Source organism: Leopardus geoffroyi, chromosome A1, assembly GCF_018350155.1.
Source record: "Leopardus geoffroyi isolate Oge1 chromosome A1, O.geoffroyi_Oge1_pat1.0, whole genome shotgun sequence".
Lineage (NCBI taxonomy): Eukaryota > Metazoa > Chordata > Mammalia > Carnivora > Felidae > Leopardus > Leopardus geoffroyi.
In genome coordinates this window covers 143,448,299-143,473,043 of record NC_059326.1, presented here as the reverse complement: position 1 = coordinate 143,473,043, position 24,745 = coordinate 143,448,299, and the positions used below count along the sequence as shown (strand labels likewise).

The window sequence follows — 24,745 nt, the reverse complement described above, 5'->3', positions numbered from 1 at the left end:
GACCATCCAGAAATCTAACTGCCCATAGGTACTACTTCCTGCTCCCTTCCTCAAATTAAGGAATCCAATACAGAGTGGAACAGCAATCAAAACTGGGGGAGAGTTTCACAGGCTACATGCAAGAGTCCACAGATAAATGTAAGAGGATCACAGAAATATCAGAAATCTCAAAAAAAAAAAAAAAAAAAAGTGAAAGCTCCTTTCTAAAACAAAGCAAGAAACTGGAAGGAGGAGAAATCTAAAATAAACAGTAAAGAGCCATTTTAGAGGCAAAGAAAAGACAGTGTAGCATTACAATGATTCTGACTCCACGGGGACACTTGACAATGCCTAGCAACATTTTTAGTTACCATAACTGGGGGGAAGAGAGGTGCCATTGGTTCATCACTGGTATCTAATAGATAGAGGCCAGAATGCCACTAAACATCTTACCCTGAATAGGGTGATCCCTCACAGCAAAGGTCATCTAACTCAAAAATGCCAATATTGCAGAGGGTGAAAAATCCTACTCTATATAAAAGGAGAGAAAAGGTCTCAGAAAATATATTTCTTAAATACTACATAACAACAGAAGACAAGTCCTAAAGCCATAAACCCAGGAAAGCTAGCCTGCCCAACCCTCATAAAAATGGTACAGGAAAAGATCCCTCAGTTGTATTTGTATTTGTTAAATACAAATTAACAGAAAACTGGAATCTCAGAAAGGGAGGAGGTGCGAATGAGAGGCAAGAAAAAATTTTGAAGAAATGATGCCTTAAGAGGATTCTGGTCAATTCCCATACAAAGTTTTAATAAGAAAACAGAAGAGAGTAACACTCCTACAGATAATAAAGCACACCACAAAGACATGCCCACAAGATTAATGGAATTTTTAATTTTTTTTTTCAACGTTTATTTATTTTTTTGGGACAGAGAGAGGCAGAGCATGAACGGGGGAGGGGCAGAGAGAGAGGGAGACACAGAATCGGAAACAGGCTCCAGGCTCTGAGCCATCAGCCCAGAGCCCGACGCGGGGCTCGAACTCACGGACCGCGAGATCGTGACCTGGCTAAAGTCGGACGCCTAACCGACTGTGCCACCCAGGCGCCCCATGGAATTTTTAACATAATATATCAAGCCAAGGCATTTTTTCTCATGTTTTAAGTTTCTAAGGTTACTAGTATAGTACTATACTAGTATATATATTAGTACTAACAAAAAACAATCGGACATCTGCATTTAAAAAACATCAATAACAGCAAAAAACAAGAAATATTTAGAAATATATTTAGCAAAAGATATATAAAACTTGTACATTTAAATTACCAAATATTGATGTAAGAAATTAAAAGCCTAAACAAATGGAGAGCTATACCATGCCCATGGATCAAGTAACTACTAAGACGTTAATTCTCCTGAAATTAATCTATACAGTCAGTACAATCAAAAGAAAAGAAAAGATGGGAGGCCAGGTGGCTCAGTTGGGTGAGTGTCTGACTTCAGCTCAGGTCATGATCTCATGGTTTGTGGGTTCAAGCCCTGCATCGGGGCCTGGAGCCTGCTTTGGGTGACTGACTCTCTGTCCCTCCTCTGTTGACACCCTCTGTCTCTCTCTCTCTCAAAATAAGTAAATAAACATTAAAAAAGGGGGGGGGGGGCACCTGGGTGGCTCAGTCGGTTAAGTGTCCAACTTCGGCTCAGGTCATGATCTCCCAGCCAGTGAGTTCCAGCCTCGCATCAGGCTCTGTGCTGACAGCTCAGACCCTGGAGCCTGCTTCAGAGTCTGTGTCCTTCTCTCTGCCCTTCCCGTGCTCATACTCTCTCTCTGTCACTCAAAAGTAAATAAACAAAGAAAGAAAGAAAGAAAGAAAGAAAGAAAGAAAGAAAGAAAAGAGAGAAAAGAGACAAGACCAGACCTAGCAGGCTTGTTTCTAGAAATTAAGAAAATAACTTTAAATTTTATTTGAAAGGCAAAAAAACAAGAATACACACACACACACACACACACAAAGAAGACGACAAAAGTTGGAGGATTTGCATTACCTGCCTTCAAGACTTACAAGACAGTATGGCATTGGCAAAAGGATAAAAAAGATAACAAAAAATATTGAAAATATTTGTGAATATTATGTCATTATATAATGACTCAAACTAATGAGGGAGAGAGGTATAGATGAAATAAAACTGGCAGTATGTTGGTAGTTTCTAAAGTTTGGTGATATAAGGATCTGTGATACCATATTCTATTTTTGTATATATTTGATATTTTCCATAATAAAAAGCATCCAAGTTTATAAAAGATTTGAAAAAAGGTTTCCAGTAAAGTGGTTAATATAAATATTTTTTAATTTTTTTTTTAACATTTATTTATTTTCGAGAGACAGAGAGAGATAGAGCATGAGCAGGGGAAGGGGAGAGAGAGAGGCAGGCTCTGGGCTCCGAGCTCCAAGCTGTCAGCACGGGGCCCGATGCAGGGCTCGAACTCACAAACCGCGAGTTCATGTGAGTCCATGACCTGAGCCAAAGTTGGATGCTTAACCGACTGAGGCACCCCGGCGCCCCTAAAATTTTAAATGACACTTGAATGATTAAGTTTCATTCATCTGTAGGATTGGCAAACTATAACCTGTAAGCCAAATAACCGTCTCTGAACTGTTTTACAGGCCAGTAACATAAAATAATTTTTACATTTTTTAAGGATTGCTTCAAAAAGAAAGAAAAAAAATTTAACAGAGGCCCCACATAGCCCACACGTCTAAAATATTTACTATTTGGCCCTTATAGAAAAGTTTTGCCAATCCCCTGATCTACAGAATCAGTTAGGCAGATCAACACAATCCTAGAACTGACAGCAGGTACTATCCTACATATAATTACATTTGCTGGATAACAAAAAGTTACAAATTTCTTTATAACAATGCTCAAATGAAATTTTATATATAAAAATTCTTTCATCTGAATGATCGTGTTCATATAGAAACATTCACATATGAAAAAATTTATGATTATATGAAAAATATAATACTATATACTAGCTCCCTTCCCTTTTTTACACTCATGGAAACATTTCTTCTCTTTCAAGTACTGTTATAATGGAGATCTAATAGGTTTCTATACAAAAGAATTTTTCTTCCTATCTATTTACTTAGGGATTCTCATTATCAAATTATGTTTTTGTATCTTAGAACAAACACCATATAGAATATAGAGTAAAAATGCAACAAAACTCAAAATTAATACACATATATGCTAAAGTAAGACTTCTACTTAAATTTAGAGAAATATTTCAGAAGACGGTTCAATAATTCAGGGGAGCAGGGAGGGAGGTAGGATATGAATTCTCCTCAGCTGATGAATATCAAGCATCAAATATTCAGATCATATATGTAACACCAAGGTGACTATGAATAATGGCACTTCAGGAACTTTCTTTAATTGCTTTTGCTTCACTCAGGCACCTGGGTGGCTCAGTGAGTTAAGAGTCTGACTCTTGGTCTCGGCTCAGGTCATGATCTCGTGGTTTTATGAGTTCAAGCTCCACATCGGGCTTTGTGCGGGCAGTGTGGAGCCTGCTTAGGATTCTCTCTCTCCCTCTATCGCTGCCACTCCCCCGACTCACACTGTCTCTCTCTCTCTCTCTCAAAACAAATAAACTTCAAAAATATAGTAATTGCTTTTGTCTCCTTATCGTTAGTTTAAAAAAATAATTACGACAAAGTATCCGTAAAATAGATTATTCTTTAAAGTTATTTAAATTTTTTTAATGTTTATTTATTTTTGAGAGAGAGCGTGAGTGGGGTAGGGACACAGAGAGGGCAGGGAATCTGAAACAGGATCCAAGATCTGAGCTGTCAGCACAGAGCCCAACGCGGGGCTGGAACTCGGGAACAGCGAGATCATGACCTAGGCTTAAGTCGGCCGCTTAACCAACTGAGCCACCCAGGCCCCCCTATTCTTAAAGTTATTTAAATCTCTACAATACTACCTGTTTAGGCTGCCTGCCAAGATCTACTGCTTTAACTTCAAAGTAATAATAATAGTTAAAGATATCTATTTTTTACTATAAGTAAATGTTATATATGTTCGAAACTGTAAAAAGATTTATATACATACAGTTTAAAATATTATTGTTTCTTCCAAATATAAATGTTCATTTTTCCTAAAAAAATACTATAACCCGTCCTCAAAGTCAGGCTCAAACAAATTACAAGTTATCACTGTCTTAGGTCAACACAAGCCATCAAGGACAAGTATAGATTGGGATTCAGAAAAAATTTTAAGTGTGTCAATAAATAAAGCCTAATGTCATCCTCAGCAGCTTCTATATCTGCCCCTGTTCACTGGGTCCCCAGGTAAAAGAAAGCAAAAAAAACTATCAGCTGGGATTACCAATACCTGACCACATACTATAATATATGAAAATGGTGACAGGCTTTTGACTAAACATAATTGCTATTTGAAACAACAAGCACAAGTCAGTAATGAGCTATCAAGGCAAGGGAAATAAAATTAAGTATGGTACAGAAAACATTAGTTATTAGTTCATAAACATTTCAACAAAACAGGCAATTTCTCAAGCTCTCTCAGGCTCTCTCCCCTCAGACACAAAGACTGCCATAATATTACAATACAGTACTGGGACAGCTGGGTGGCTCAGTCAGGTAAGTTTCCAACTCTTGGTTTTGGCTCTGGGCATGATCTCACAGTTCTTAAGACTGAGCCCCACACAGGGGGTCACCCTGCTTGAGATTTTCTCTCTCTCTCTCTCTGTTCCTCTCACACTCGTGCACACATGCATGTGCACACAAACGGGCTCTTTCCTTCTCTCTCAAAAAATAAACTTTAAAAAGAAAAAGAAAAAGTTGGTATTAATTACTGAATAAAGTTAGATAAGTAATAAAAGTTTAAATTCATTACTGATGCTGAATTCCCTTTCTCTTAAAATTAACTAAAATAAAATAGAATCAGGAAAATGTCATGTCAAAAATAACGCACTCCTTGTTAGCAGGTTAAATTACTATGTTTTTTGTGTGGACAAAATGTAGTCTTCTTAATTTATCAACTGGCACAATGATTAGGCAGTCTGAATTACTGATTTCTTTCCCTTAAGTTTGACTGCTTTTAGGCATATATTATTACTGAACTTGGCCAAGAAATAAAAGAATGGAAAAACAAAATAAAACAAGTTTTCACTTGAGGACCTCTTCTGCTGAGTCCTGGCCTAGATTTTCTACATAAATTTACATCTCAGTAGCTTTCAAAACTTTTCTGACACATACATTACAAAGATAGGGCCCTAGGAATAAGTTTAACCAAGGAGGCAAAAGATCTTCACAATGAAGACTATAAAATATTGACAAAAGAAACCGAAGACAACAAATAAATAGAAAGACATCCCATATTTGCAGATTGGAAGAATTAAAATTGCTAAGAAGTTCACAGTACCCAAAATTATCTATAGATTTAATGCAATCCCTATCAAAACTCAAATGGCATTTTTCACAGAAATAGAAAAGACACTGGTAAAATTCCTATGGAACCCAAATGACCCAGAATAGCTACAACAATCTTGAGCAAGAACAAAAAAGCTGGAAGCATCACACTTCCTGATTTCAAATTATATTACAAAGCTATAGTAATCAAAATACTATGGTACTGGCATAAAAAACAGACACACAGACCACACTAGAGAGCACAGAAATAAACCTATCTGGTACCTTGAACAAAGGTACCAAGACTTCACAATGGAAAAAGGGTAGTCTTCAACAATGTTGGGCAAACTGGATATCTACGTGCAAAAGAATGAAAACGGACCTCTATCTTACACCATACACAAAAGCCAAGTCAAAATGGATTAAAGATTTAACTGTAAGATCTGAAACAGTAAAACTCCTTAGCAAAGAAAAGCGTAAAAAAGCTCCCTGACAATGGTCTTGCAATGATTTTTTGGACTTGACACCAAAATCACAGGTAACTAAAGCTAAAATCAAGTGGGACTACATCAAACTAAGAAGTTTTTGCTCAGCAAAAGAAACAGTCAACAAAATGAAAAAGAAATCTACAGAATGGGAGAAAATTATTTGCAAATGATATACCAAATAAGGGGTTAATATCCAAAATATAAAGAAACTCATATGACTCAAAAGCAATCAATTAATCAATAATCCAATTTAAAAACGGGCAAAGGACCTGAACATTTTCCAATGACACACAAATGTCAACAGATACATGAAAAGATGTTCAACATTACTAATCATCAGGGAGATGCAAATCAAAGCCACAATGAGATATCCTCTCACACTTGTTAAAAGACCATTATCAAAGTCAAAGGTAACAAGTGTTAGCAAGGATGCAGAGGAAAGGAAACACATACTGTCTGTGAGAATGTAAATTGGTACAACCACACTGGAAAGCAGTAAGGAGACTCCTCAAAAAATTAAAAATATGGGGCACCCGGGTGGCTCAGCTGGTTGGGAGCCTGGCTCTTGGTTTGGCTCGGGTCATGACCTCACAATTTGTGGGTTCGTGGCCCTGTGTTAGGCTCTGCACTGACAGCATGCAGAGCCTGCTTGGGATTCTCTCTCTCTGCTTCTCCTCCACTAGCACTCACTCTCTCTTAAAAATAAATAAATAAACTTTAAAAAATTAAAAAATGGAACTACCATATGATGCAGCAATTCCACTTCTGGGTATACATTCAAAGGAAATAAAACCAGTATCTCAAAGAGATATCTGCACTTCCATGTTCACTGTAGCATTAAACAGTAGCCAAGATAAGAAAACAACCTAAATGTCAACCAACGAATGGATAAACAAAATGTGGTATATAAACATACATACACACATACGTATACATACATACACATACACACACACATACATACACCATGGAATATCATTTGGCCTTAAAAAAGAAGGAAATTCTGCCATTTGCAACATGGATAAACCTGGAAGACAATATAGTAAATGAAATAAACTAAACATAAAAAGAAAACACTGCATGATCTCCACTTTTATGTGAAATCTAAAAAAGTCAAATTAATAAGCAGAGAGTAGAACAGTGATTATCAGGAGCTGGGGGTATGGAGGAAATGGGGTGATGTTGATGAAAGCATACACACTTCCAGTTATAAGATGATTAAGTTCTAGAGACATAATTTACAATATGGTGACTTTAATTAATAATAATGTATTGTGCGGGTGACTGGGTGGCTCAGTCAGTTAAGTATCTGACTTCGGCTCAGGTTATGATCTCACAGTTTGTGAGTTCGAGCCCCACGTTGGGCTCTGTGCTAACAGCACAGAACCTGGAGTTCACATCGAGTTCTGTGTCTCCCTCTCTCTCTGCCTCTTCCCCGCTCAAACTCAGTCTTTCTCTCTCTCTCAAAAGCAAACACTTAAAAAATTTTTTTAATAATCATGTATTATATACTTGAAATTTGCTAACAGACTGCATCTTAGTTGTTCTCACCACAAAAAAAGTGTGGTAACTATGGGAGGTGATGGACATTAGGTTGATTATGGTAAATCACAATTTACAGACATTATAGTTACACCTTAAATATATACAATTTTTATTTGTCAATCATATCTCAAAAAAGCTGAAATAAAAGATTAGCAGGAGTTGTGGGCATACACGCATTTTAACTACAGTTGACCTTTGAATAACACAGGTTTGAACACCACAGGTATCCTTATACTCAGATTTTTTTCGATAAATACACTATAGTACTATAAATGTATTTTCTCTTCCCTACGATTTCAACATTTTTTCTCCATCCTATTTTAAGAATACAGTATATGATACATTCAACATACAAAATGTATGTTAACTGACTGTTTATGTTATTGGTAAGGCTTCCAGTCAACAGGCTATTAGCAGTGAAGTTTTGGTGGTGTCAAAAGTCATACAAGGATTTCGACAGTGTAGGAGGCTAGCACCCCTAACCACTGTGTTGTTCAGTGGCCAAGTGTATTTAAAATTCAGTGAGCCAACACTTTACAAATACTTTATCCCCTTTTTTAATGTTTCTAAATAAAGTGAAATACTGAAATTTAAAAAAAAAAAATTTTTTTTAAACATGGAGTCTCTAAGAGATCTGTAAGATAACTGTCCCTAAACTGTTCCTCCAAGGGTGCCAAGAGGATACACCATATTTTCTCCTTTCCAAAATTAAACATTATAAAAGATACCTTGAATAATTAATTCACAATCATCTTATTTTATAATCAGTACCAAGAAAACCTCAGCCTAACCTCATCTCAACTAAAAATTCAAAATCAATTACTTCAACTCACATAGTATCTTCAAACTAATCAGAATTTCCAAAGAACAGTTATAATAGAATTCAGGAGCTTGGTTAACTCTTGATTCCTCTACAGCCTCTTTTTTGTCCAGGCAACCATATATTCACCTAAAACCTAGAGTGAAATAAATGTTAATTCAGAAAGGTAATTCAAATATTTTAAAGAATTCTGTTAATACAGCAACTTGAAAAAACTGACAAAAGGTTTTAAAATGGAGGAAAAATGTAAACTCAAAGGGTATTCATTTTCAAAAACTTAAATCTTCAGGTTTCAAAACACAGAATATGAATTTTCAAAGTAATTAAAACTAACTAACAAAACCTCTCCTTGGAGCTAACTGAACCAGTTGATGACTCATTATTATTATAATAAATTCATTATTACCAATCTTAAGTGAATCGTCTAACACCAGCCAGCAACTGGTCTTTCTCTATTTTATTTCTCTGGTCACAGCTTGATTTCCTGCCCTCAGTCAATTTTATTTCAAACCCTCTCCACTATTCTCAAACCCTGGACATCCCACTTCATTCTCCTCACTCTTAACAGATGCCCTTGCATAATAATTCATAAAGAAAACAGGAAGAAGCCACTCAACTATGGGAACTCCACATTAATGTCTCTATATCATATCTACAAACTTCCTTATTATCTACACCTATCCTCCCCTCCTTTCCTCCAGTTCCAGAAAGCTTTTCTCTTACCTAAAGCCAATCACTCCACCCATAAGCAAGATCCATGCCCTTCCTATCTTCTGAGGAATCTTATTCATGATTGTTCTTTTCCTGACAGAATAGTCAATTTCCCCTCTCTCCACTAAATCTTTCCCCTAAACATTTATATGTGGTTCAAATAAAAATTTAAAAATTTAAAAAATCCTTTGCTACAACTTCAAATCTTTAGCTCCTCCACTTCACAGCCAAACTCCCCAAAACAGTTGTATATATTTTTAATTTCCATTTCTGTTTTCCCATCCTTTCCTCAACCTATTTCAGTCTTGAATCCAGGCTCTCTTCTCTCCCTGAACAATCACATCCACACTCTTGGCTTCAATTACCATCTATATGCCAATGATTACCAAATGTACATTTCTAGTCAATACCTTTCCTCTGAATTCCAGATCTATAATATTAAACTATCATCTTTAATATCTAATGTGATGTTTCAAATACACATTAAAGACAAATGTCCACAGAACTGATGAGGCTTCTGTTTATCCTCCAATCCCTACTAAGCACACATACACACATAAATATTGCTACTCTTCCATTTTGTTCCATCTCAGTCAATGATACTACCATGAATCCATGTAGAAGCCTGAAATTCTCAGTATCTTCTTCTCTATCTAATTCAGTGGTTCTCAACCAGGAGCAATTCTACCCCAAGGTGAGACGGCAATGTCTGTAGACTTTTTTGTTTCTCGTAATGGGATTAGTGGTATCTAGTGAGCTGAAAGCCAGGAGTGTTAGACATTCTAAAATGAACAAGACACTCCTTGTGAAAGTAGGCCTGGATGACCTAATATAATCCATCACCAAATCCTATAAATTCGAATTCCCAAATAAAGCTTAAATCCATCAATTTCTCTTCCTAATGTGAAGTGCTCTACAAGCACTTCATAATTCAAGGTATAATTCCCTTTCACCTAGAACAGAACACTACAATAACTTCCCTACATCTACCTTTACTCAAATTCATACAGTGAAGTCTCAGAATCATAACCTTCATGAGAAAGAAAAAGAATCCCTGAGTTTGGCTGTTGCACAGGTAAGAGTCCTTATGGATCTAACACAACTAAAAATAAGCCCCCACCTGTTTGTTTGCGTTCCTACTATATTGAGGGTTCCCACTCAATAAAACATCTCCCCAGCCTCAAACAGCTCTCTGTTGGTATATTTCCTTCTGTGTCTACTTGTAGCAGCCTCACTGACTCAGAGCTCCACTTTTAACTGCCTTGTCTCAGTGCCCTCCACAAGCCAATATCTCAACTCTATTTTGTATATTTTTAATATCCCCTGCAGCAGCATCCAGTCATACTAAGCCGCCTATCTGGTATGACCAAGTTATTTCCCAAGGTATCAATTATTACTCTTGATAGCATTCTGGTTACAAAAATATTTAGATTTCAAATAATATGCTCCAGTCCTATTTTTCCATAGACCTATATTCTTAGTGTGTAATCTGCAGAAGATGAAGTTTCCCAAAAATTACAGATATTCCCATACTTCCAAAAACTCTTGTGGAGCACCTGGGTGGATCAGTCCGTTAAGTGTCCAAATTCAGCTCAGGTCATGATCTCGCAGATCATGGGTTTAAGTCCCACATTGAGCTCTGTGCTGACAGCTCGGATCTTGGAGCCTGCTTCAGATTCTGTGTCCCCTCCCTCTGCTACTCCCCCACTTGTGCTCTGTCACTCTCTCTCAAAAATAAACATTTAAAAAAAATCAAACAAAACAAAACAAATGACTGGTTCCTCAACTAATTTATACGCCTCACATCTAGGTTTCTTATCTCTGTTAGTAGTCCAAAATCAAAGCAGTGGAGACATCAAAGCCTCCCTCTCTCTCCCCTATACTCAGTGATTCCACACATTCTACCAATTTTCCTTATGCGTGGTCTTTCACATCTTTCCCACTACCATATGCCATAATTGAAAGCTTCCATGCCTCTCATCAAATGAATTTAATAGCTTTAAAGGTAATCACCCATCTTCCAGGCCCTCCTTATTCCAAGCTCAACTCCACTATACCACAAGAACCATCTTCCCCAAAATATCAATCTGTGCTATTTCTCTACTCAAAAACCTTCAATGGCATTCCACTGGGCACTCAAGACCCCAAACCACTACTCCATATTTTTCACACTGGACTTCCCATTCACTTCATACTGTAGCAGAGATAAACAGAGGTAAATGATAGAAACCACTGAGCACACTGCTGGCAAAGAAAGCCACTAAATATTAGCTATTACTTTCACAGATCACCTGGTGTTATAGTCAATTCTAAGAATGTCATCTCCCTACCCCTGATTTTAAACATCTTAAATTCCTCCTCTTTGTATTATTAGAGACAAAGGTCAAATCTTGGTTGTGTCAGGTACTAGCTGTGACCTTGAACAAGTTATTTAGCTTTCTGAGCCCCAGTAAAATTAGGATAATATCCATGTCATGGGGTTGTTGAAAAGACTAAATGATATAACATATGAATGCCTAGAAAAGGCATCAATAAGTGTTAGTTTTCTTTAAAAGTGTTCTCTTAAAGGATGAACACAAAACTAACTGCTTGCCTTCTTTCTCCCACAACTAGGCAGGTAGAGAGTAGCACTCAAAAAAATTTGCTTAACAAAATATACCTTTACCTTTCTGAAACAAATGCTTACTCCAAAAACATGAGAAATAAGAGATCTTTTTCTATGCTACTATGCACAGAAAAAGTTACTGATATGGAACCATACTTCACTAAATAATATATACTGACTAATGGAAATTATGTTATTAAATTTACTGACACTCAACATATACCTCGTCCACATGCAGAACTAGCAGTTACTTAGTTAGTTCCAATAGTTACCTATTATGACTATATAAATATATACAAAAAGATAGAAAGCTTCAATATTTATAAATTCCATAGAAAATGAGTCTGTATACATAATTAAAAACTCATAGTAAAAGATTCTTATATATTCACTAAAAGAATTTGTCAGATGTGATTTATACCATAGGCTTTTACATTATAGCATTGTAAGTTTCTTTAAAATGAGAAAGCAAAGAAAAGACAAAGAATGGAGGGAGGAGAGAAACAGTACCAAAACTTCTCAAGTTAGTCTTTTCCCATTTTACTTTGCCTCATCCTCCCTCCCACTCATTTTACCTTTTCTTTTTACCTTTGCTTTTCTACTTCATATTAACAGAAGAATGATAGAATCTATTTAATAAATAGTGCTGGGACAACTGGACTAACAGCAAAAGAATGAAGTTGGACCCCTACTTCATATCATATTAAAACTCAAAATGGACCAAAGACCTAAATCTAACAGCTAAAACTATAAAACTCTTAGAATAGCACATAGACATTAATCTTTGAGACCTTGGATCAGGCAATGGTTTCTTATATACGACACCAAAAGCTCAAGCAACCAAAGAAAAAGATAAATTGGACTTGGTTAAAATGAAAAGCTTTTGTGCTTCAAAGGACACCATCAAGAAAGGAAAAATACAAATCAAGAATGGGAGAATATACTTGCAAATCATATATAATGGTCTAATATTCAAAATATACAAAGAACTCTTACAGCTCAACAATAAAAAATAAATACTCCAATTAAAAAATGGGCAAAAGATCTGAATACACAAATGAAAAGATGACCAACATCATTAGTTATTAGAGAAATGCAAATCAAAATCACAATGAGATACCATTTCTTACCAACTAGGATGGCTATAATCAAAAAGTCAGACAATAACAAGTGTTGACAAGGATGTAGATAAATTGGAACACTCATACATTGGTGGTGAGAATGTAAAATGGTGCAGCCACTTTAGAAAACACTGGCAGCTCTCAAAAAGGTATACATAGAATTAGCACCTAACCCACCAATTTCACTACTAGGCATACACCCAAAAGAAACAGAAACATGTCCATACAAACCTGTACACAGATTTTCATAGCAGCATTATTCAGAATAGCCAAAGAGAAGAAACAGCCCCAAAGCTGAGCAAATGATGAATGCATAAACAAAATACAATGGTGTATCTATACAGCAGAATATTATTCAGTTATAAAAAGAGACAAAGAACTGACACATTCTATGACATGGATGAACCTTGAAAATACACTAAGTTAAAAAAGCAAGACCACATAATGTATGATTCCACTTATATGAATGTCTAGAATAAGCAAATCCATAGAGATAAAAAAATCAACTGGTGGCAACCAAGGGGGGCAGGTGGTAAGGGAGAGGAAGGTCAGGGACGGGGAAGGGACTGGTACCAAGTACATGTTTCTTCTGGGGACGATGAAAGCATACTAGAATTAGAGAGTGGTGATCACTGTACAACTGTGTGAATATACTAAAAACTGAACTGTATACTTAAAAAGAGTGAATTTTATGATACAATGAAAGAATGATGACGGAATAAAAAGCAGCACAACTAAAGAATGAACCAAGTGCTCCTTTTTTGATCCAACATTTTCTATACATTAACAACATTCTAGACCTATGCTGGTTGCCAGGAACCCACAGATGAGTAAAACAAAGTCACTATACTCCCTTCAGGATCATTCTCCTTAGCCTACAGATGTCAGTATTTCTTAAAAGTGGAGCAACTTTGAAAATGTAAAAACAGCAAAATGTAGGGGCGCCTGGGTGGCGCAGTCGGTTAAGCGTCCGACTTCAGCCAGGTCACGATCTCGCGGTCCGTGAGTTCGAGCCCTGCGTCAGGCTCTGGGCTGATGGCTCAGAGCCTGGAGCATGTTTCCGATTCTGTGTCTCCCTCTCTCTCTGCCCCTCCCCCGTTCATGCTCTGTCTCTCTCTGTCCCAAAAATAAATAAACGTTGAAAAAAAATTAAAAAAAAAAAAACAACAGCAAAATGTAATCCACAGACAAGCCAAGAGAACACAGATATTTACATTGTAAACTCTTCTAAATTACCTAAAATTATTTGGGGGTAGGGGGTAAATATGCTTCTAATATTAGTGTTAAATAACTCGTTCCCCAATGCTGATAATGTCATTTTCCAAGAATTATTAAACAACTTTATTTCATTTATTGGAAATGCTTTTTACAAATGTTTCTGATAGATCTTTCTGCATCATATCACTCTGATTGTCTCCATGACTCCTGGATTCGCTATTTTTGACATTCAAAAACTTCATGACGAACACAAACCTCCCAAAAGGAAATGCTTTTTGACATTTATAATAACCATATGAAAATGTGTTTCTCTAAAATAAAAATAAGTAACAGTAGAGTTCTCTAAACTAAGAAATCAAATGTTTTGAGTTCTAATCCAGATTTTTATGAATCAGAGAAAATCTGATTTCCTGATATGAAAGCTACACTTCCATAAAAGAAAAGCTAACAAAAATCAAAAAATCAAATTTAGACAGAAAACTAGGTTGAATAGTTTAAACAGTGCAAAAAAAGACATATTCTATTTAATCCAAAACATTAGATATTTCTGATGTTTTTAATACATTATTTATATCAACTTTCCAAAAGGTAAAACTAAAATCTATATTATTATTACCTTATCTTTGGCCTCGGGCAGTGTGATTTCTCTAGGTTCTAAAAATGGTATTTCTCGAAAAGGTGGAACACATCTGACTATATCTGGTACATAGTGTGTATGAAACAATGGCGGCATTGAGTATCTTCTTTCACCTGATAAAGGCACTATGTGGTTAACTAGAGTTGGCTCTTGGTGGGGTGAATGGAAACGCTGCCGTTTACCGTCAAGAGGAAGGTTTTTTTCATCGCTTAATCTCCTGAAAACAAGCAATATACCTTAGTAATTAAAGATATAACTTTCTAATGACAGAAAACAATTAAAACTATAAAAATAACAAATGCCAATATTGACTCTTTCAGCAAGGCCACATTATTAGTTCTATATGAATCTTAAAATATTCATTTTGAGCACAAGAGAAGCCTTAGAAAAACACCTTAGGAAAAATGCATACTGGTAATGTGTGTGTACGTATGTGGGTGTGTGTATACATGTACACACATATGTATGTATATATATGCATATATATAATTTATAGAATATATATGTATATATTTTTAAACCTATACACTATATATATCAGGGTTAGTCTCCTGCAGAACTATCCCAATATTTTATCTCAGCAGTTAAAACTTTGGAGGAAAACTTCCATTCATAGAAACACTGACAATAAAACCCAAATTCTAAAGAATGAGAATAAAATTAAGTGAAGTGAGTGTTACATAGTTAAAAAGGGCCTTTAAGTCCACCTATATTCCGGTTCATCAGTTGGAAAGATCATATTAAAAAGCTATAAAGACACTGAACAACTAAAGAAATATGAAAACTAAGTGCATTTCACATAACAGTATTGTATTAATGTTAAATTTCTTGGGCATGACTAATGTATTTTGGTTATATAGGAAAAGATCCCTGTTCTTAGCAGGAATGCACTGATGTACAGTGAAATGATGTCTACAATTTTTCATCATGGTTCAGGAAAAAAAAAAAAGTAGGAATAAAGAGAAAGAGGCAAAAAAATCAAATGAAGCAAAACTTTAATGGACCTAGGTAAACAGCATACAGATGTTTACTGTACTATTCTTTACATTTTTCTGGAGGCATAAAATTTTTCAAAATAAAAGCCAGAATGAAAATAATTATTTGTCTAAAAAAAGATATTTACTTCATTGATATATTAAGTTTGTTCATACAGACAATACTTTCGGCCATGGGAAATGGTCCAACTACTTTAAAGCTCTCAAATTCTATGGGTCACAGCCATCCGAAGGTTTTTTATTGTAATACCCCAGTAGGATTACACCTCTCTCCTTGACCCCCAAAATAAGTAGAACTCCTACTCACAAGTAAAAGTGTACAGCACTAAAAACCTAAGAGTATATTTAATATCTGCTAACATAAAAGTGACTTAGCTTTATATGCTGCTTCTCTTGAGAATGTCAATTTTAGTTTTTAAAGTACAACTATGAGCCAATGGAATTTGTTTTCATTTGTGATTCACAAACTGGCTATCTAGGCAATTTCAAAAAAATTAAAATCTCAATTAAAGCCAATACTTTTGGCATCATTATAAAGCCTTCCACAATGATAACTTTGAAGAACAACTCACAGTGCTTTGAAGCACAAGATCTAGAGCCGGACTACCTGGGTTCAAATCCTAAGTGTGCTTCTACCTGAATAACTAGTTGCTTAACCTCTGTTTCATCTTTCTCAACAGAAGAGGGATAACAGTACTCATCTCATAAAGTTTTGTGAAACTTAAATCATTTGTAAACTCCACAGAACAACTCTACTACATGAATGATCAATAATTCTTAGCTAGTGTTATTTTTAATCGGACATAAATTTATGGAATGTTTATATAGGCATTCAGCAGCTATATCTTGCAAATACTGCCAAACCTTATTTTAATAATCATCTCTAAAATTCTATTATAATTACTTTGTGGTACATCAATTTCTTGTCATTGGTTAAAATTAGTTGACTCTGACTTCTCTATAGAAAGCTTTAAACATGCAGAAATTTTTACTATAATAATATATATTACAGAACCTTAGGTGTGTAAGATTTAGATAAATTGAATAGTGAATTTTACTAGAAAGAAGATATTATGGGCTGAACTGTGTCCCCTCAAAATTCTAATGGTTGAGCAGTACCTCAAAATTTGACTGTTTTGAACATCCAGCCTTTAAAGAACTTAAAATGGTGTCATTAAAAGTAGGCCCTAATCCAATATGACTAGTGTCCTTAGAAGTAGAGATTAGGACACAGAAAACACAGAGATGCCCGTGTAGGACACAGAGAAGGCAGCCATCTACAAGCCAAGGAGGGAGGTCTCAGAAGAAAACAAACTTGCCAAGACCTTGATCTTGGACTTCTAGCCTCCAGGATTGTGAAAAATAAATTTCTGTACAAGTCACCCAATCAGTTGTACTTTGATATGGCAGCCCCAGCAAACTAATTCAGAAAACAATCTAATTTAGTTAAAATCTCAATTAAAAGTAGTCTTCTGAAAAATGTGGCTTCATTCCATCTAAAATTTGCAATGGCAGTAATAAATCAACAAAAGTATCCCCAAAATTTTTTAAATTTAATATAAAAGTTTCAAAATTTTGTCACAGGAATGACTTCACAGGTTCCAGAAAATAAAATTTAGGGCATAATGTCCACGCAATCTTAATACAAGAAACACTCAGCTACAGTTCAGAGAAATGCAAACTTTTCTTTTAAAATAATTAAGAAGTACTTACTTCCTTCCTCGAAATAACGGAGAAGTTGAGGTCTGTATTGGACTGACATTTCCATATGTCAACTGCTGTAATGACACCGCTCTTGACAAACTACCAAAACACATAAAGAACAATAGTAATAAACATTTTTCCCTTAAACAAAAAAGCAATTTCATAAAAAACTAAATATTTCACTGATCAGAAAAAACAATACAATGACCTTTCTTATTATTGTTTCAGAGACAGCGCAAGTGAGCACAAGTGGGGTAGGGGACAGAGGGAGAGAGAGAGAATCTTAAGCAGACTCCATGCTCAGCATGGAGCCCAACGTAGCAACTCAATCCCACGATAGGATCAGGACCTGAGCCAATATCAAGAGCCGGTTACTCAACCAAATGAGCCACCCAAGCACCCCAACAATGACAGTTTTTTTAACTTCAAACATTTCATATAAAAATGAAACATATAAACATATAAAAATGTTCTCAATTAGAACACAAAATCTACAAATGATATGGGCCAAAATAACACCATACTTACTCTGTATTCTGAAAGTTGAACTGTGCATCTATAAGCTGCTGGTGTGAATAAAGAGTTGGTGACAGGGCGAAGAAATTATTATGTTGTTGATGGTTTGGGGTGAAAGGCGGGCGACCCAAAATTGAGTTTGGGAACATGCTCTTGTTCACTAAAAGTGAACATGTATTCTTCTACCTAGGATAGTTTTAAAAGACAAATTATTATATCTTGAAAATACTGAACTCAGTAATAACTAATATCTATTATTTAAAACAATTATTTACCAAGTTATGAATTTTACTTACAAAGTTATTTCAAAAGTTTTAACAGATCTATTAAGTCCCACTACAGGTAACCAAAAACTTGTTAATAATGAATTTTAAATCTAGATTAAGAATATCATGCAAATGATAAAAAAAAATGCAAGTTTCTAATTTCTGATGTATTTAACCTCATATCAACAGATATTTCAGAAATCAAGTTATCACCACATACTCTGATAATAAAAAAGACACCACTCAGGACAGACATTTAATGAAGCCATACAAATTCTTACATTTATACCCAGTTGAATTTATTCAAAGGTATAAGCCATAATATGACAACCTGATTCTTAGGATATAGATCTTACACATCTTCTTACAGATCAACTCAAACAAAGGAAGGAATCCGTACTGCCTAATACCTATAAAAGTCTGAGATTTCCTTCAAAGTCTAAATAATTTATATAAAGGACATCACATAAAAGAAAGCCTGTTCCACAGCAATGGGGAAAACATACATAACAGTCCCCCCTTACCCACAATTTCACTTCTGTGGTTTCAGTTATCTGTGGTCAACCATGGCCCAGAAGCAGATGATCCTCCTTCTAACATATCGTCAGGTCAATAGTAGCCAGCCTAACACTATGTCATAATACACACACCATTCACCTTACTTCATATTATCATATGGGTATGTTATCATCTACATCATCACAGAATACAATATAATTAAGATATTCCAAGAGACAACATTTACAAAACTTTTACTGCAGTATAGTAATATAATTGTTCTATTTTATTATTAATTGTACTTTATAAACTTTATCAAAGGTACGTATATACAGGAAAAAACGTAGTATATATAGGGTTCGGTACTACCCACAGTTTTAGACATTCCCTGGGGGTCTTAGTATGTCTCCTGTGTGAATAAGCAGGGGAACTATCGTACAAAGCAATCAGAACCATTCACTGACCCAGGCAGGAGAGATTTATACTTTGCAATGACTGATCCCAAAGGCTACAAACTTACAAGGAGTAGGGCAAAGTAACAAACAAATCAAGTATTAAGTAAAATCAACAAAGTGAAAATAGGATCCCCAGCCCACCCTCCCAATGCAGGCAATCAGAAAACCCATTTATGGTACTGGGAAAGAAACCAAATGACATGGTAACCAGAGAACCTATAATATAGTAACAGTTTTCCACGAAGAAAAAGTTAAGCCTGCTAGCAAACTACAGTAAAGTCTACTACTAAACTGCCCACCCATGCACACAGAGCTTCCAATTTGATTTCTATAAACTCTCACTTAAAATAAACATTCAAGGATCACCATAAGACAAGAAAGATCCAGGAATAAACAAAAACAATTCCAAGAGCAAGATAAATATATTAATTAATTAATTAATTAATTAAAGCAAAAAAACACCAGAAAACAATATACTGTTTAAAAAGCAGAAAAGGCTCTTCGAAATTATAAAATTAAAAGCAGAAACACTGAGTAGAAAGTTAAAAGAACACTGAGGAAATCTCTTAGAATAAAAAGGAAAAACTAGTAAAGGCAGAAAGGAGGCAGGACAATAAGAGAAAAAAATATGAGAGAATCAAACTATATGGTCCATCATCCAACATAACAGAAGTTCCTGTAGAAGAGAGAAAACGCACAGAAGGAAATTATCAAATAAACAAAACAATAAAATGTCCAGGACTGAAAAAAACCAATCCTGAGATTTAAAGGACCTAATGAGCACAAAGCGCACCTTAAAAAATGTATGTACCAAGGTATATTATGGTAAGATTTCAGAACATAAGGAAAAAGAAACTTATATTACAGAAGAGGAAAATGTTATAAATAAAGAGCTGACAATCAAAATGACTTTAAAATCCTCAATAGCAACAGAGGAAACTACAAGACAATGAAGTTAGTGCCTTCAAGCCTCTGCAGGAAATGCTCTCAAGCTACAATTCTATACCGAGCCATACTATCACTGCAAGGGAGAATAAAAACATGTTCAGACATGTCAAGTACCAAAAAAACAAAACAAAACAAAAAACCTGGGATCTAGGAAAAGGGAGACCTGCTGTAGGGCAGAGACAAAGTAATTCCCCAGAACAGTGGTGAAGGAAAGCTACCAGCTTAAATTAGAGCAAGAGGATGAAGGGTTTCAAGAAGAGACCCAAGGAGAAAAAAACTTAGAACTTTACTGGCAGTTTACCTGATGTATTTGACCACAGAGAGGAGCAAAAATAATCACACAAACAAAAAAGTAGCAAGTTAAAAAGAAACTACCTAAACACACACACACACACACTCAAAAAGTCATATAAAAAAGGATATATAATCATTATCTATTTGGTTCTCACAATAACGCAAACATTAAAAATATCAATCTAAACAAAATTGTAACATATTACATATCTATTTCATATATTTATTTAAAGATTACGTATATTATTAAAATATGATATATATATTTACATGTTCATATACAGTACAATTTAATGATAAGGGAGGCTACATTAAGGTGCTGAATTCTAATTTTCAGTAGATTCAATTTTAAAAACAAGCCATAGAAGTTTTTGAAGAATAACAGAGGAAACACTTAAGCATCTAAAAGAAATAATAGCTGCCTCTGGGTATTGAGACCAGATGGTTGGAAAAACTGGTGGAGAAAACAGGATAGAAAAAGAGAAAGATCTGTGAAGAAACTAATAAATCACTCATACACACTTTGTTCCTTGCTTTTTTTCAATTTTGCAAGACTAAAGTTCCAAGGATGTACACAGATAATGAATGAGATTCACTAGGCCAAGATTTATAATGGATTGTGAGTAAGAGTCGTGGGATCCCATCAGATCTCATCCCAAGTGCCCGACTCTCTAATCTGAACCAGAGACAAGGTGTTACCTCCAGAAAACAAGAGTTCATCAACTCCCTTCAGCAGGTCTGTATCTCATTACAGGATACTTTTTTTTTTTTTTTTAATCATTCCTATCATAACTGCTAAACTGTACTCCCTGATTTTCACTGCTCAAAGGAAATGGAAAATATCTTGAACCAAGCAGGATTCTGGACAATCCTTTATTAAAAGTACATGTAATAATCACAGAATGCCAGATTCAAGACTAGCAACTAAAGCCATGTTCTAGCCTTTGTCTGGGTTCATGCTCTTTTCTTTCTTGACTTTCTTTATTCTGTTTCCCTAACCCAAACTCCCACAAAACATAACTCCTATTTCATAAGATTCATGAGAAAATAACATTAAATATAATTCATTAAATGAATTTTGCTTGATATTTCATTTTCTTGGAATACAGATACTACTGATCAAACAAGGGAAGGAATCTGTATTCAGAAAGCTAAAATTAAAATGTTCTATTTTCAGATTTATTTAAATCAATTAATAGTTAAAATTCTAGACACTTTGTTTACATCAATATGCTTATATTTTTCCTCTGGACCCAAATAAAGCCCCATATACATGCATTAAGACTTGAAAACCCAAAATGACAAAACAGTCTAGACCTCACCTTATTTCTATGCCATGACATGATAAGATCCAAAACAAGAACAAGTCAAAAGATGTCTTGTGGCCCACAAATACTCTACAAAGCTAATGACCAAATTATCCAAGGTTTAAAAGCTTACAGTAATTCCAGAGCCAAAAGTTTACCTAAGGCAGGTATCTAGTTCAGCCTATCCCAAATTCCCAGATAAGCAACTGAAGCTTTTGGAGTTCCTCCAAAACAAAGCATCTGTCAGGTTCTCCTCAGTATGAATCTTGGCCCTGAAGTATGGCTTCAACAAGGCCAGCCCTCACAGTCAGATCATTCCTAGGGAATGTAACCAATGGCATTCACTGCTCCCCAACATGGGCATCCTGCATGACCATCTAGAAATCAGGAAGTAAACCAAAAGGCATGAATTTCAATTCCTCTTTCTAATATTTTTCTAATACATTTCAACACTGATTTTGATGAAGATAAATAATATAAATAATCCAAAAATAATCATCCATCAAAAACAATATGAGGAATCATTTTTTAAACAGAATATAGAGCTTTAGAGTATAAAATCCGACACACCTATTACCATAGAATTAAGGAGACCACCACAAAATTTTGTATCTTTTTCTTTATATTCTGAATGAAAGGCTCCTTCAGTAAGTCTATTTGATGATCTACATAAAACACGATTCCACATCAACTGTGATAGCAGGGATAAGAAATTCTACAATAAAGAAAGAAAATCCAGATTATTGCTGGTATCTTATTTTCCTTACCTTTAAAGTTATTGGCTTCTCAATGCTCATGACAATAAAATAGGATGATATAGGAACTTCTGAAGAAGTGTTTTAAAACCGTTGCATGGTTTTTAAGGAAAGAATCTTAAAGTTGCTTCTTGACTAAGGTTGACACAATGGGAAATTATATACGTTTATTTGTAAATAATCATACAGGAGACAAGGGTGTACAGGAGTGGTTTACAAAGTAATTCCTAGTGATATGGTATTTGGTCCTGTAACTCACAACCTGGAATTTCTGTCCTAAATTTGACTCTTCTCCAACCAATTAGAGAACTTTCAAGGTTACATAATTCCTTCCATAATCAGGATTCCCTGGAAAGCAGAATCTCCCCAGTATAAAAACCAAAAGCCAGAACTATGGCAACTAAATCAAGTTATCTGTCCACTTTGTCCAAATGCCTTTGACCTCCTAAACTCACTTCTTCTCTCCACAACGCAAAAAGTCCAAATCCTATATCCTGCTCACCCACTGTCAAAACTACTTGCGAGTTTTGAAAAGGACATTCCTTTTGATTAGGAATTAGATACCAACCCAGAGCTAAAAAAAAAAAAAAAATCTTGTCATGTGGTTTGAAATGGCCATTTCTTAAATGACTGATAAATGGCCTGTTCCACCTAAAGCCTGTATGAAAGAGCATTTCCAGACTAGACATAATTGGGGCCATCACACCAACAAAATGTTACTACCACTGGCTAAATATGGTGAGCCTCTTCGCTGTACATATTAAAAACCTTGTGGTAATAAACCGTCCAAGACAGAATTTACAAGAAGAGTATGTTACCTGTAATACAAAACACAGATTTAGTGTTCAGTTATGATCTTCCCTCACAAAATCACACACCACATATCCGTCAACAAGTTCCCATTTCGCCTGAGTTTTAGTTTCTCTGTTTCTTTTCGGTTCACCCTATTGGTATCCGCAATCTAAGTACGCAACTCCTATTTTAAACAAAGAACTGAAGGAGAGAAAAGACGGTATTTGGATAATCAAGAAATTGTGAGACACATAAACCCCATCGTGCTCTGGCCTAGACAGATGACGAGTCTATCTACAAAGGCTGACCGGGAAATGAAGGGTACAACAATGTGACAGAGTCCTAGACTGAGCACTTCCCTGGAAAGTGAAGAACTGAGGCCCCTTTGATTAAAAGCCTTACATTTTAAATACTTAATCCAGATGTTTACCTTATTTTTTCACCACCCTCTGAAACTCCATGCAGGGGTCCCAACACGGTCTTCCTCTTTTGCTCCTAGACTGAGAACGGGGCGCGAGGAAAGGAAACGAGTGGAAAAAGTAAGCGGTCCTAAGATTCTTCAGAAAAGTGCAGCAGCCTTGGGGCCGCCCATATGTCTGGGACGTCTAAGAAAGATCGCCGAACTTCCCACGCAAACATAACAGTGCGGTTTGAGGAAAAGTTCCCCGAGCCCCGCCCCCGACCTGGGCCTACACCATTGCGTCCCTTTCCGAAGCCCCCTAACTCACAGGTCTCCTCGGGGAAGGGCTAAGCAGGGCCTACTGGTACTGCCCGCCCAGGAGCTCCAAGGACGGAGCAGCGAGAGCCCGGCGCGCTCGGTTGTTCGCTTTCGCCGCAGCCAAAGCAGGTAGTGGCCCGCGTAAAAGCTAGGCCTGGCTCCGGATCCGGATCGCAACCTAAACCCCGGGCTCGGCGGCCGGGGAGGAGCGACACAAGAAAAGGCAGGGCCAGCAAGGGTGTGGGAGGTTCGGGGCGGTGGCAAGAAGCGGAAGACCAAAAAGTCACCGAAAAAGCGGCGTAGAAAGCCCTGTCAGAAACACCCGGAAGACTGTCGCGACCCGGATGGGAACAGCGAGCAGGGAGCGAAAGGTCACACTTCCGGCAGCCTCCCCGCCCGCCCCAGCAAGTGCTTTGCTTGAGTGCGCAGGCGCACAAATGCTACGGTCTGGGTTAGGACGGAGGTGGCTGTTCAGCAGCTGCGAGCGCGAATGTGGAAGGGCTAGGCTTTCCCCGAGACAAGAGGGATCAGGCAGTCGGCGGTGGCCGGGCCGCGTTGTTCGGCTCTGGGCCGCGTCCGAGCTAGTGCACAACGACTCCTGTGCACTTTTTAAGAAGTTAAGCACTTTTTACGGGCCCTTCGTGTCTCAGCTGGATGACTCCGCCCGAGAGGAGCTTTTCCTGACCCCGCTTTCCCTCACTCTTTTGCACTGATCTGTATTAAGTTTTGGTTATTTTCCTCCCTCCAGTGAAATGAAAGCAGCTTGGGGCTGAAATGCCTTATTGATCTCTACAGCCTGGACTCGGCGCCCTGTCCTTAATAATAGCTAACATTCCCTTATTCAACAAATATTTAATATTTCTACTGGAGTGAACTTTGGTGGTGGTGAAAATATCAACGTTGTTGGATTTGTTCATGTAAATCTGTTAACAATATACCTT

At 36.4% G+C, this 24,745-nt stretch overlaps 1 protein-coding gene across 7 annotated transcripts in view; it reads right to left on the bottom strand.

The window, feature by feature from the left end:
- The window catches only part of TENT2 (terminal nucleotidyltransferase 2), a 72,593-nt gene extending 48,412 nt beyond the window's left edge, over positions 1-24,181 (bottom strand). For 2 of the 7 annotated variants that reach the window (XM_045496702.1, XM_045496736.1), the window contains exons 1-5: positions 23,815-24,174; positions 23,517-23,581; positions 17,784-17,957; positions 17,265-17,354; positions 14,536-14,773 (exon numbers count right to left, since the gene is read on the bottom strand). In XM_045496702.1, coding sequence (XP_045352658.1) covers positions 14,536-14,773; positions 17,265-17,354; positions 17,784-17,920 — 465 coding nt within the window. In that variant the 5' untranslated portion in view covers positions 17,921-17,957; positions 23,517-23,581; positions 23,815-24,174. Of the gene's footprint in view, positions 1-14,535; positions 14,774-17,264; positions 17,355-17,783; positions 17,958-23,516 lie in introns of all 7 variants that reach the window. The other 5 variants (XM_045496707.1, XM_045496742.1, XM_045496727.1 and 2 more) reach the window with 4 other exon arrangements.
- Between the last annotated feature and the right edge of the window lie 564 nt (positions 24,182-24,745).